Raw genomic sequence first — 14,916 nt, 5'->3', positions numbered from 1 at the left:
GTGTTTGTCTTTGCGAAATTAAAGCTCTGAGCTATGCTTTTTACAAAAATGGAACAGCAAAACTGATTTGAGTTTCACATTGACCTCAGAAAAGACCAAGGATCAGGTCTGCAAAGAAGGTTGGCAAAGTTAAAAGCAGGCATGATTTAAAAATGGAAAGCTTTTTTATTAATTTCATTCTATATAATGGTCAGTCAGCACTTCCAGAGAAAATATTTTGTTCTTGTCCCAACCATCTTGGTCAGTTACAGTCCTAACTGTTCTGTGTTTTAATTGTAAAATGAATGAAGATTAAAGATGAGAAATCTTAGCTTTTAGAAACAATGGTTTAAGGTTTGCTGAATGCTGTAAAATGAAGTAAACGTGCAGAAAATTTAAACTGAAAGTGAAACTTTCTCCTGATTTTGGAAATCCTAATCTCATACTAACGTGGCATGCTTTTTTACTGCTGGTTTTTTAACAGAGCTTGTGTGGGTATGTATATATAGTCATACACATATGTCCTGTCCCATGTGGTGGGTGGTGGGGAAGGTGAATCTTTTGAATCCCCCGAGAGGGTGCTCTCTGCTTGGCAGAGCTGCAAAAAGGCAGTGGAGTCGCACATGTGACTCAGAGGAACGGTTCAAGACAAAAATTGTTTATTTTTTGTCTCCCTAACCCAACACTCATCAACAATGAACAGACACTGCAGGCATGGAGGCTTTGGTATCAATGGCAACTCCTTACCTTAACAAGGACAATGGCTAAGGCATAGGTGTAAAGATGCTATTAAGTAATAGGCAGTACCGATATCAATTCCTTATCTTAAACAACCTAGAACAAGAAGGAGAGAGGAAAGAGAAAGAAAGAGAAGAAAAGCGGAGATAGAAAAAGGAGGGGATTTCACCACCCTTTGTATCCCACATTGATGTCTTCATCCGGAGTTCAGCAGTTCAGGTCCTCAGGTGGTGGGTCGACCAAGGTGTGCATACGCACTCACCTTTTATAGAGTCCAGTCAGTCTGGGACTACCCAAGAGGTGGTGACTACCTCACGTTTGCACAATCAGGGGTTCCAGAAAATTCGAGGGGGTGCTGTCAATCAAGGGCTACCTCGCACTTGCATAATCAAGAGCTTTGTCCCTCAGGGGCCCCTCTGGTGGTTGCAGGGGCAGTTGCAGTCGCAGAGGAAAGCAAGTTTGAAAAACAGTCCACCATCCTGCCTCTGCAGAGCTTGGTCTGTCTTCCTCCCACAGCTTTCTTGCTTGTGATGTTTTCTGCTTGAGTGGTTTGAGATAGAATCAGGCCCAGTCTTAGACAACATATGACTTGAAAATACTCTGTTCAAACTTGCAGGAGTAGCAGCTTCACCCTCGCTGAATCCATAGGCCTCCATGATTTCTGTCATTGCCTGTCTTTCATGAATTACTGTAAACATTAGCTAAACAGCGTACTTAAGAATGGTGAGCATTTCCATCGGCCTTGACAAACAAATTAGTAAATCATTAATCCCTGTTGCTGAACAAACCTTGACACAGATATAAAGCTTCAGAATTCAAGTTTAGTAACTGTTTATTACCTGTAGTTATACCTACTTTCTGATTGAGGAAAAAGTGGCTTTCTTTTGGTATGGGGGTTTTTTTAAGGATTATAGTTCCTACTTCATTCTTACTGCTAGAGTAGTTTTTGGAGAGTAAGAACCTAAGCCCACCCTCTCCTAACTGTTAATTACTTTTTTTAATCTGTATTTCTCCTTGAAGAGAGTGAATGTGCTGTATAATCACTATTAATAATTAAAAACTCATCTTTATTTGCTGTCTTCAAATTGGTCCTTTTCTGCCTAGTGATAAAAGGAGTCAAGAATTGTTATCCCAATTTCTGAAATATCTGTGCTTGACAAGATGATAGAAGGAGGAATATAAGTCTTATCTCTCTGATTAAGTTTTCTTCAGCAGCCATGAAAAGTCCAGGCCATTTTTTCTTTACTGCCGTATTTAAAAATTCCTGTAGAATAAAAGAGAAGATTGTTGCTTGCCGGATTAACACTGGTTCATATCACTACCAGATTTTTATTATAGATTTCATCACCATAGACCTGACTATCTGAATTTAGTAACATATGTAGATGGTTTCAGCTGAGCCTCTTGCTGAAAGTCTGGAACATAAACTAAGTTGGCATGTACAGTGAATTATGCTACCTAAAACTTTTCTACTACAGAACAAACACTATCAAACTAGTTTCTTGTGGTTTTTATACTCCTGTGCTTCATCTTATACTTAGTCTATTGATAAAGGATTTAAGTTAACTTTAAAGAGCCAAATAAAAGTTGAGGCAGAGCTGATCAAAAACCATTTACTGTGTTTTAAATATGAATTTGGAAACTGTTGCTTCAGGAATTCTAGATTTGCTTTAGTTCAGATGATTTGTGCAATTGTGCATAGTTTGACCAATTTCTTGTTTAAATTGGATTAGTACCATGTTAATTTTGTATTGCCTCTGGTGAATAGCCACAGGGCTGTAATCTGTGCCAGTAATTTGTCACACCAAAGCTCTCTAGAGAACTATACAAAACATTTGTGTAGTGAGGATTAGACGCTGAAAGCCATATCTTAGATTGTTAATAAATGTTAATGACAAAACGCAGCTGGTAAGTCTTGGAAATGAGATCTAATGCTTTGTGCCCATTGCCAAAAAAATGTTTAAACAGAGATTTCCATTACTCAAAGGTGACCTAGTACAGTCAATTTGTGAATTAAAGAAGCATAATCTACAGGCTAAGCATTTAGTAAAATGGTCTTCTGATTTGCAACCATAAAAGTCAATGTTTCCTTAATTAAAAAGTTTCCTTTTACTTTGGAACTAGTTCTTAGCACACATCTGTGATGGTTTTATATTTTGCAGAATATGAGATATGCAGTATATAATTTAGAAAAGTATGGGACTGTTAATAGAAAATGCTCTAAACTTCTCAGTGTCTAGGATTTTGGATGCTAAACGTAGTGCCAGTGGTAACCAAAAAAAGTACACGAGGACACGTATACATCATGCTTACCTGTGCTTAACAAAATATAGAAGTTAGTTGAATTTAAACACAGTTTGTAAAGCTGCATGAAAATAGACTTTACGCAGCTTATTTTCTTCCCTCTTTGTTACTCAGTGCAAGCCTGTATTAATACCGCTGTTCAGCTTTAGGAAGACAGAAATGTTAGCAAGTTAGCTATGTATCTGTGCACCCAGGTAGATTTTATTTCCAGAGGTTTCAAAAACAGTCTTTCAAAGTTTGCTGACTGGAAGATCTCAATACTACACAAATAAGACTTCCATAGTTTTTATGTATGTGAGCATTATTTTTGAGAGCAATCAAACCTTTTACACAAAATTGCATATATACTTACAGAGATCTTAGATGCTAAATTCAGTATCTGTCAGACTGCAAGAAACAATGTATCAAAAATTAAAGCTGGCAGAAATGTAATTTTCAGCAGTTGATAATCTCTGTTATAATCTAGAAAACCAAAATCTCAAAATGTACATGCATACATTACTCAGTGTTCTGGGAGAAATATTTTTTTAGTCTTTTAATGTGTTTGTGCCCTACAGATCTGTTAAAACCCACAATGATGCATTTCTTTAAAACAACATAGACCATGTCGGCTGGCTGACATTCACTCTGTCATGTCCAGTGTCTTGCTTATCCACTCAGTAATTAATTTGATTAATTTATAAGTAATTTAGCCAAGGATGGGATCTAAATCTTTGTTTAAAAAAAAAAAAAAAGGCACAGAAAAAAAAAACACAAAAAACCAGTTGGAGGTCCAAGCCTTGGTTAAAAACTGTGTCTTGAAACCATCCAGGCCCTCCTACTGACTTGTCAGCTCTGGGTTATTTTCAGAAAACTTTACTTGAGTTCCTTAGCTTCAATTGTAAGTTTTTCCCACAGACTTGCATGGTATGTGTGAGTGGGAGAGTGAATAGTGGCTGCTATTTAGCCATTGTTTAGTCTAGTGTATGTATGTTTACATCTCCCTTTTGGATTTATAGGCAGCTATGGCAAAATAAAGATTGTGCTTCCTTGATTGAAGAGCCTCTTAACTAGAGCACCTGGCGTCATACAGGGATTCTTTTATGATCTGATTATAACTGAAATTTTGAGGGGTTTTTTTACTGGTTAATTTCTTTTTAATGTTGGTATTCCTGTAGTATCATAGGTTTCAAAACATGATTGAAGTTCCCACCATGTGAGCTCCTAAAACAGTATTCCATGTCTCAAGCACTACATTAGAGATGCAAACTAATGAAGAAAAGTAGTAAATCATTGAAGTAAATGATCTGATAACTAGTATGTCTCTTTATTTGGATTGGATTTGTTTTGTTTATGGGGATGTAAGAGGAAGATGGCAAAATAACAAATTAATAAGAAAAAGAAATATTGGTGATAAGTTTTACTGAGGGGGAAATGGAAAGAAAATGAGCAAAAGGAATAGCATGACTAGCAGTGCTGAGAAAATAGTGGAGAGAAGGTACCTGGGCAAACTGAGACTATATTGCAAAAATAATTGTCAGAGTAATTGCACATGATACTCTTGGTTCATCTGTGGCTGCCTGGCTGTGGGATAGTGGCTGATGATAATTAGGTGGTGATGCAAAAGTGAAGTTTCCAAGTGTTCTGAGTTTCTAGTGGGTCTTATTTTCTATCCACAAAGTTGCCTTTAGTCCAGCAGCTGATGGTTCCAGAGTGTTTCCTTACCTGAAATTTTAAAATGCAAAATTCTATAAGTTTAAAATTTAAAATTCTAATAGTTCTTACTGAGTCTTAAAACAGCCTGGCTGGCTACAATAAGCAGTTGGGGATAAATCTGAAATGTTCCTTATTTCAGGATATATTACAGGAGCATATTCTCTCTGGAAATGTAAAGTATGTCAGAAGGTCTTGACTGAGAATTTTAAGTGTGTAAGTATGTATAGTATATATAAACCTGTGTGCACTGAGGTACACTTTAAAAAACCTCTGTATTCAATTACAACTTAGTTTTTCCGTATACACAGAATAAAATGAAGATGTTACAAGTGGGTTTAGAAATGCTGGACTTTGCTTTATTAGTACCCTAAATGTGCAGAAGTGTTTTATTAATATTGGGGTTTTTTTTCATTTTGGAAGATCTTACAGTAAATTCTGCTACATTTCAAGTACTACTATGCAGTAGAGTTTGGTTCCTTGTGTGGTTTAAAAAAAATAGTGCTTGTTGCTAAACTGTGAAGTAAAAAGTGGATTTAATACCTGAATGTCTCTGATAAAGTGGCACCAGTTTCATCAATGTGATGAATAAGAAATCCTTCCTTCTCTCACAGTAACAAAAGACAGTCTTTTTATGGTCCCTCAACAAATCATAACAGAACTGTATATAAATGAATTCAAAATCAGCATACCTCACTTCTTATCAAACAACAGTTGTAAATTCTTTGCCATCTTCTTGTATTGATGGATTATTAGGAAATGGGTTTCTGTTGCTCTGCTATGGATGGTATACATAGAGCAAGCTTGCTGTTATGCACCCTACAGATTGTCAGAGACTAATGTTGGGAAGGACATTTTAAAATCACAGAGTACGAAGTGTGTAACTTAAATTACACACGGGATCCATCACAAATGAATCTGCAAAATCACTTCTCACTTGCTTTCATGTTTTGTTTTTTTTTCTTCAAGTTGGACTGTCTTAGATTGAATGCTAGGGAAATCTTGCCTCAGAAAATGTTGATTTTTATTTTTTTAATTTAATATTATTGGGCTTAAATGTCGTTACTCGGGGTCATGGCATGGCACACTACAGACATTATTGACTTTAACTGTTACAGGACTAAAATTCATCTTTTCCCTCACCCCTCCCAAACAAGGAAATGCAAAATATTTGTCATGTTTACATCACAATGGTATTGGTAATCAAATTAAATTTCTAATCACATTTATCTGAAAGGAAGTCCTACCCTAAGTTAACTTGGAGGAAAAATGTACTGGTAAGAGTTTTTCTTTTCTGTGGAGAAAAGAAGGATTTAGCACTCTATATTCAAACTCACTTCCCTACAAATCTAGGGATATTATCCTGAGCAGTGGACAAGCTCATTAGTGACACTGATTATTTTTCTTTTCTTGGACATTTTTCCAGAGAAAAACATCAAAAGGAACAGGAACTGAACAAAGGATTCTTTGGGAAAGCCTTGCTTTTCCAACATTTCTCCATGGCTTTTGCATCATTCTCTTTTTTGTCCTTTTCTTGGTTTTATTAAACATCACTAATGATGTTTCTTAATCAAAAAAATTTACGGCTCTGGAATTAACTAGTTTAGTGAGCGTGTAAGGAATGAAGGTATTAAATGAGATCCATCCTGATCAATAGGAAAGCATTAGGAATATTATTCTTCCTGGTCTGATTGAGCTTCAGACTTTGTTCTATTAACCTTCACTGTATGTACTTCTAATGTATACTTTTGCTCTGAGTTTGTTTAAAATGCCATTTTTGCTATTGGATTGCCATTGTGAGCATGTTGCTGAACAGCAAAAACCTCTGGATCATTGAACTTTCCTGCCTCAAATAGTAACATATCAATTTGTCATTAAATTTGTAGTCCCACGTGTTGCTTATGGCCAGCACACAGTTATGTCTTTCCTCTGAAGCTGCAAGAATCCTTATAGATCTCAGTAATAGACTCCACAAACTGAAGGACTGGATTAGAAGACTTCTATTCAGTGTAGCCACACCTGTTTGATGATTTCTGTGTATTACATGTCACATTATGATCCGTTTCATTAGTAGGCAGGGATGTCATTTTCTGCTTGCATGTTAAAGTCTTGCTGTGCTAGTACTACGTGCTACCCTGTTTTCCATTAGTTTTCCAGTATTTAGTTTTTAGGTGATGTTTGCCCAACATACCTTCAAAAAAATTCTCTTCTAGAATTACTGAGATACACAAATTTGACAGACTTACATTAATAGCCCAGCTTCCCATGACAGTAGTCCTAGTTTGAAATGGGACAATTAGAATATGAATAGACCAAACTGCAGAGCAAGGAGATTTTTTTCCGAAAGGTTCCTCACCATCTGCAACAATGCATTGGACTGAAGCTAATCGTATCTACAAATCAGCATAGGTAGAAAAGCTAGAAAAGGAGATAATGGCAGTTAGAAGTGCTCTCTTCTGTAAAAGATTTAGATTTTTGACATCACCTAAGAGGAAGATGTCAGCCTCATCCTCCACAACAATGAGGGTTTTTTCCCTACAGATGAGGCATGTTGCTTGTAAATTGCATTCTTATATAATTTATTGTGTGGCTTCCAAGACTTTTACCACTGTTAGATAATGTCAACAGGAAAACCAGGTTGTACTATACAAATTAATTGCAAAACCAGAACTTGGATATGCAGGCTGTACTGTAACTACTACAGGGATATGTATACCAAGTTTCTTTAGGCTTATCTAATCGGGAAAAGTAGCTAGTCACCAGGCTGAATTACTGGATTCTTTACCTGCAGGTACAGACAAGTAGAAATTTCTGGACTTGTTCTACATGCACAGGGCAACTACTCCTCTCCTGAGGCTAAATAGAACTTTACAAAGGTGATTTAACATACTCAAAATTTTAGATCTCATGATTGCCTTAAGGTATTGCTCTCAACTTTTTTCTTTTTTTTTTTTTTTCTGAAACGCAGCAATATCTTAACTTCATTTTGAAAAGGACTTAACTTAAAAGGTCAAATGAGAGCACCACGAATAGTGGTGGAAGTAAATATTAGCCTGTCCTCATACTTCTAGATTTTGGATAATTCAGATAATTAGATTTGCTGTCCATTTATTTACTTGTACTATAACTTAAGGTGTACTGTTTTTATACCATCCTACTTGAAACTAGGTCATGCTCAGCATTTTATCTTACTACCTGCGTTTAGCAAAGCGAACAACCCAAGATAAGTACAACTATCAAAATAGTTAAAATAATTCCATTCCTCCTCATAGCCCATTGTATACTTGAAATTTGGCTTTACTGTCTGGATGCTGTTGCCTATCCAGTTATTTGGAAATCAGAGCATACCATTGTGATATTTGCTGGGATTTTAGAAAAAAAAAAGTCTATCTTAATTCAAAACATTATGTGATTTAAGAAGCTCCTAACATGTTGTTATATTGTGTAAGTGATTGACTTCCACTGTTTTAATAACTTGAATCATGTGTCTAGTTGGAATTTACCTGGTTTTGACTTTCAGCCAGTGCTTTTCATTGGGTGGAAAAAAACAAACTAGCCAGCTGATGTGAAATACCAGTCTAGCCCGTACAGAGGCCCAGCAGTAGGTGCACAAGATCAAGAAACCTGGCTTGGATATCTTTTGAATATCCTCCAGCTGCCCTGAGTCAGTTAGTTAAGTACATTATGAGCCAGCAGTTGCATTTAGGCTGTTGTGTTTAACAGACATCAGTGAATGTATTCTTAATTCATCTGCTTCCTTTTCAAACTAATTTGTATTTGTGTCCTCATAATATCCCACTCTTTCACATACACTTTTTCCCCACTGAATAATTTTGTATTGGTAGCAAACTGTTTATTCCAGAATTACTTCCTCATTTATGAATATATCAAAGAGTAGATAGATTCTTCTGGAGTCCTCTGTTACTTTCTTGCTGTTGTGGAAATGATCAATTGCTATCCTTTCTCTGGTCTTCTAAACCCTGAGTAATCTGAGAGGACTTTCTCTGTGGCAGCTTAGTTTTGTGTTTGGTTGTAGGTGGCTTCTTCGGTGTGGTGTTTTGTTGGCTTTTGGCGGTTTTTTAAGACTAGTTGGAACTATGACTTTCCCACAAAAGCTGGATTAATTCTTCCTGGTGTACCCATATAACCTGTTAGTTTTGGGTTTAGTTATGATTTCAACCAATTTGGACACTGTGGAAGTAAGTCCTGCTGGTAGTTCCTGGATATTCCTAAGGCCTCTGTTTAAAGAAAGAATAAAATAAAAAATGGGGAAATAGTTATTCCTGCGGTGTCAACACCAATTTTGGTGACTGATTACACCTCCAGTTAGTCTTGCAACTTTGTGTTTTAATTTCTCTAGAACTCATGAAAAGTCTTGTATAAATATCAGCTGGCTGTAGTGACTTAGTAATGTTTCCTATATGTATTTGTAGATTGCTGTTCTAAAACCTATTCTACTTCAGTCTGAGATTGTTCTCCAAACCTGTCCCACATAAAGGGTGCCTCTCACATGGGAATGTTCTTCTGCAACGAACTTTTGATGGGGAGGGAAGAGCTATGGCCTTATCTTCCCTGAGTGCCTTTTTTTATGCTTCAGTCACCTATCAGCTGTAGACTCTTTGGCAGGATTCCTGCTTCTGGGTTTATTATTAGTATGTATCCCTTCAGCAAGTTGTTCTCCAGGCTTTCTGGCCTGTCTTGCTGCAGTTCTAACATTTAATTTGCCTGGCTGGTGTATTGGATTTAGTATAAAAATAAAGTATTTGGGGCTTATATACGTGCTAAGATTTCTTGTCGAGTACTTCTCTATTGCATTGCCTGTTCACATTAACAATTAAAGTCTTTGTTTATACCAATTCCCTGTAAAATTCAGATTTTCTTATCACTTATTGATTATCAACAAGGAGTGCTTAAGATGCTGGGAACTGAGATTCAGGAAACTGTCTGACTAGACTCTTCCAAACATTATTAGGTGGACCGTATAATGAATAAGCTCACACATATCAAACAAAATTATCTTTTTTTTTACCTCTATAATAAATATTAAACTGATTATATTAACAATCAAATAATTCAGATGAAAGCAATGTCAAAATTACAAAGGTAACCTTGCACTTCACAATATGTCTAGATCCAGGATGTTTCTGTAACCTCCTGCCTTATTTTTTAGCTACAGGAAGGAATGCTATTTTACCTCAAGTCTTCTGTCTCAGTGTGTAAGACTGACTGTATTGAGTTAGTGCACAAAGTCATACAGAAAACGACTGGGAGGAAAACAAGTGGAGAGAGGACCACACTTCACATTAAGACACTTTAATGTCACAAAGTAGTAGTGGACTCAAACCATAGTTTTGTTACGGTGTCTGTGTAGAGCTTAAAAAAAAAAAATAGAACCACGTAAACTTACAGAATGGATAGCTTAATTGGATTAAATCCACAGAATCAGTTCTCTAAGGTTTTGCATAGAGCCAGACAAATGTAAAAAAATGTCACCAGAGTTTTGTTTTCAAGGCTTATTTTTTAAACCACAAATTGCAATTTCAGAAAATAGTTCTTGAAGCTTTGACACTAGGCCCTATGGGGCCGATGATGGAAGTTTCTTGCAGCTATTTAGCATTTTTCTAGGTTTTATTTGTCAAAAAAGGTTATAATGTAACATACCATGTAGCAAAGGAATAAATCTCAGTGTCTTGAGCAGTTCCACAAGCCTAAGTTTTATGTTTACCAGCTGAAGCCAGAGTTTGTAAAAGGGTTTGTAACATTGTGACTGGGCTTCAGCTGATCCAGCCTGGAGAGGTTTACTGCAATTGTGATAGTCACTGGTCTTACTGCATTATCAATATCAACAGCTAAGATGTTCTGTTTAACTCCTGCATTTCTAATACTGCTGAAGACTTAATTGTCATGACTTCATTCCTGAAGTTTTACTCATGTCACTATAATTAGCACTTTTACATGTAATCATGTAGTCAACTGAGTTTTGTCTTCACCCCATCCCACATTAGCGTGAACAAGAAAATGCAATGGCTCACCTTAAAAAGCAGCAACAAGAGCTGGAGCACATGAGGTTGCGCTATTTGGCAGCAGAAGAAAAAGAGCTGGGGAAAACAGACCGACAAGAGCTGGAGGATATCAGAAATGAGCTGAACAGGTATAAAAGCATTTGTAAGATTCCTTTTTTTTTTCCTCCCCCCCTCTCTTTTCTTGCTGTCTGTCTCAAAATAGTAGAAGGTTCAGTTAAATCAAGATTATAATTGGCTGTCACTCCAGTGAAAGAACACAGTTTAGTGTCCCTTAGGTAAAGACTGCACATTTATAAAATGCAACAGTACTGCAGTACAGAAAATCTATGTTTAAGGCCACTGTACCCTGTTTTTTATGTTATGGTCATAGTTGTACAGTACCACGCTTTTTTCTATTTTAAACTTTCAGTTCTAAGGATAACTGCTGCATTAAAAAAAGAAAGGGGCATGTACTATTCATATTTCAAATACATTAAAATTTTGAAACTACCTAATGTTGTCCTCCAAAAATTGTCTGCAGTAGTTCTGTGTGTTGAACACTTAATTTACGTACTGTTTGCATTATCAAAATAGGGGCCTTGGTAGGAAGTGTTATAGTTACACATGCATGTAGAAAAGGTATTGTTAGAATTTAAGTATTATAGTAACATTTCTTTTACTTACAGTTGGTTTTGCCTAGAGAGAGGATAATTTGTTACCTTTTATAGATTTCTTTATTTTACTAAGTACTTCAGTAGATAAATAACCTAAGGACTTAATATGAAAATAATCAGAGTGGTTTTTAATATGGCTCGTGCTCTGATTCTTTCCTTTTTATCAACATCAGGCTAAAACAACAAGAAGAAGAGAGAAAGCAATTGCAAGATGTTAGAGATAATTCTGCTGGTAGAGTGGATAGTCTTCATTCTCGAAAATTAAATGAAAACACGGATGATTATCTCTCTCGTCTGATAGAAGAGAGGGATACCCTGTTGAGAACAGGAGTATATAATCATGAAGACCATATCGTAAGTGAACTTGATCGTCAAATCAGAGAAGCTATTGCGAAAAGGAACATTGCTAAATAAAATCATACAAAAAGTTGTTAAAAAGAGCCAAAAGTGATTTTTATAAACCTATACTACTTTGCAAAATATGTACGGTCATGCTTAGTTTTGCACACTATTGTTAGCTCTTTTTGAAGTCAATGTAAATATTTGCAATGTGTGAAGTTAAGCCCAGTTGTAAGTTTTCTGGGGGCAATGGCTGTTTTTAAACGTTTTTATACTCATATGTAGATATATGTGTAAATATATTTATCTTGTGTACTTTCTTCTGAAATGTTTTCTACCTCTTTTTGCATCACCCTGGCTAGGTTTACTTGTAATATTTTTATTATTCTAATATTTTTGGTCAATGTTGTCATAATTTCTTTCAATTTTTAAAAGGATCTCTTCAGCTGTATGTGGGAGAAGTGGCATCAGCTGTTTTCCCCGGCAGAACTCTTAATTCTGTGCAGCACCAACCAAATGGCACTTTTTTACTAAATTACAAAGTAATCAATTCTTGCTTCTCCAGCTGTAGTTAACATAACTAAGTTCTGTAGTAAATTAAGGGGGGGTTTGGTGGGGGGCAGAACTCTCAAACCCTGTGAAACTGAAACTGAATCAATTAAGTAACTAGCCTGATTGTACAGGATGAAAATCCCTTTGTTGCCCTAGCAGTTTTGCACATAGGCCTGTAAGGGTGAACCCAGGAGGTTAAAGACCTAGTTCAGAAATACACAATTCTTACATCCATCCCTAATGAGGAAAGGTGCTTGAAGCACTAACTCAGTGAATTTATACACTTTAAATTCTGAACACATACATAAAACAAGAGCTTTTTAAATTAAAGATGTTTTCCTTAATCAAGACCTAACCATTTTGCAGTTACTTAACATGTATTTTAAAGTATGTTATCTCATTCCACTTAAATTGTAGGTAAGGTTTTATTTGCTTGTGGCAGTATGAACAGGGTGCAGTCTCAAGGTGTTAAATGCCAGAAGAGAAATCCACAAGAAATGTTAGTTTGTGCATAATCACAGTTGAAAAAGTTTTGGTTTCCAGTCTTCATTCTATTTCAGTATTTTTAAAATAATTTGTGTGGATCTAGCTAATTAACTTACAACACTGTCCTTTCAACAGGCATTTTTGTCTGTCCTGTAGGCACAAATGTTTCTCTATTTGAATGACAAGTACTGAAAACATCTTAGGATTTGTTACTTTTAGAATGAACAAAGATACCAATGCAAAAATTCCCTCTATTTTTTGCTTTACATGAAGTCAGTGAACTTCCATGGACATGGCTGTATACATGTGATCTTCCTGTTTTGTATGGTATTAATTATAAAATTTTTTTCTATATTGTATCTGGCTTTGCCTCTAGGTGCATTGTTTTTCTTCCTCCCTACCATGGGTGTATCTCCTGTTAAATAAACTATTTGTTTAGGCTCCTTAGAAAAGTTTTAAACAAACTGTATAAACAAAGAGATCATATTCTGTGAGGAATTATCACTTATCAATACCAGACTTTGTAACAAATGCTTCTGTAGTAGTTTGCACACTCTACGGTATTTCTCAGATTAGTGTGCTTCGAGAGATCCCTCTCCACTAACAATGCAAGTAACACCTTCATAAATCCAATACAAATCCATGAAAAGTAATTGTAATTACAATTTTTTTTACATCATGGCTTTGTCATACCACTGGTGCATGATCATATGCAATTATTGTAAATTAATCAGGGAGCTTCTATCTTGACAGGAAGACTTAAGCTGTTTTTCTTCAAATGCTTGCTCACTTGCTAGAAGTGTAGTTTCTTCTTCAAACGCTGGATGGTGCCTTACACTTAAAGATCACAAAGATTGTGTTGACTAAATTTTCGTAACTGGTGATTTTTTTTGAAGTGGTATTCTATGACTTTTCAGGTGTGTTACTTTATTAAATAAAATTCAAATTTTAAGTAAGTATTAAGGATTTTGTGTTTATTTTTTGACTGTATTTGAACAAAAATTTTTGTTTCCTATTTGTGGTAATATGACAGTCTTTAGTGTTTGAATCCGTAGAATTGGCAAGTTCACTTTCAAAGTTAATTTCACATTTTAATTTCTAACTGAGTCTCTTCCATGGGTTGTAAAGCAAATGGCAGTGGTGTTGCTGCAGGGTTTAAAAAGAAACTACTAGGATGAGCTTTCTAGTAAATAAAAGTATTGAGTAAAATAAAGGGTAGGACACTTATGTTTTTAAACAAAACATTTATGTTTTAAACAAAACATTTGTAAGCCTGATAATTTAAGCTATTTGGTTCCATTTTGTCACTTGAAAGATCACTACTTACAAGGTGAGAAGCATGAATTTTGTGATTATTGAAAAATTTATTTAGCATTTTTGTTTTGTTATATACTCATTAGTCTTAGTGTTCATTGTTTGTGTTAGAATGAGAAAGTGAATAGTACTTTAAGCTTAATATTTCAGTTTTGGTTTTTTTCCAGCACAATTTGTCTATGTGCTTCAGTCTGAAGTACTCTAGAAACAAAATCTGTACTTCTGTAGATATCTGTAGCAGAGATAAGCTCAATATTACTCTTTTGTTAAAAAAAAGATTTTTATGTTGGGTTCCATTTGCCTTTTTATTCTCTCAAAACCATTTTAAAGTTCATAGCTCTTCATTGTAAAGACCAAATACTGGTTTTTAATCAAAAATCTCTTAAAATTTTTATCTTAATCTCTCTTCATGGCAAAAGAAATGCCATTTGAAACAGATGCATGAGGTAACAAGCTTATTTTCATTTACCCAGCATAAAAACTGCTGGAAATGAAACCTGTGTTTACAGGTTCAGTCCTGATTCAGTACACCTTAGAAAAGGGGGTGGGAAGAGGAACAACAGCTAGGCCTTCCTGGCATTCTGGCAAACTTGCTGCTATTGGTTTTAGTGCACCCAGATTTCACTAGGGAAGTTGATGGAATTATTTCAAAACAAGTACTCTTACCAATATGTTTCCATGAACCCAAATGCCCATAAAAATTAGGAAATGGGGGGGGGGGGGGAGGGCTGGGCTGTTCTATATCAGTTCCATGCCAAATCAGTTCCAGCTTTCATCTGCGTTACAATTCAGGCCCAGAACTTTTGCAGTTGGCTTTGGATAAGGAAACTTTGACT

At 35.7% G+C, this 14,916-nt stretch overlaps 1 protein-coding gene across 3 annotated transcripts in view; it reads left to right on the top strand.

The window, feature by feature from the left end:
• The window catches only part of CEP120 (centrosomal protein 120), a 41,700-nt gene extending 27,975 nt beyond the window's left edge, over positions 1 to 13,725 (top strand). For all 3 annotated transcript variants that reach the window (XM_069775693.1, XM_069775694.1, XM_069775691.1), the window contains exons 20-21: positions 10,719 to 10,864; positions 11,563 to 13,725. In XM_069775693.1, the coding sequence (XP_069631794.1) occupies positions 10,719 to 10,864; positions 11,563 to 11,803 (387 nt within the window). In that variant the 3' untranslated portion in view covers positions 11,804 to 13,725. The remainder of the gene's footprint in view (positions 1 to 10,718; positions 10,865 to 11,562) is intronic.
• The last annotated feature ends 1,191 nt before the right edge of the window (positions 13,726 to 14,916 follow it).

The sequence above is a fragment of the Haliaeetus albicilla genome, chromosome Z (assembly GCF_947461875.1).
Source record: "Haliaeetus albicilla chromosome Z, bHalAlb1.1, whole genome shotgun sequence".
Taxonomy (NCBI): domain Eukaryota; kingdom Metazoa; phylum Chordata; class Aves; order Accipitriformes; family Accipitridae; genus Haliaeetus; species Haliaeetus albicilla.
The sequence above is the reverse complement of the archived record's forward strand: the minus strand, read 5'-3'. Positions and strand labels throughout refer to the sequence as shown.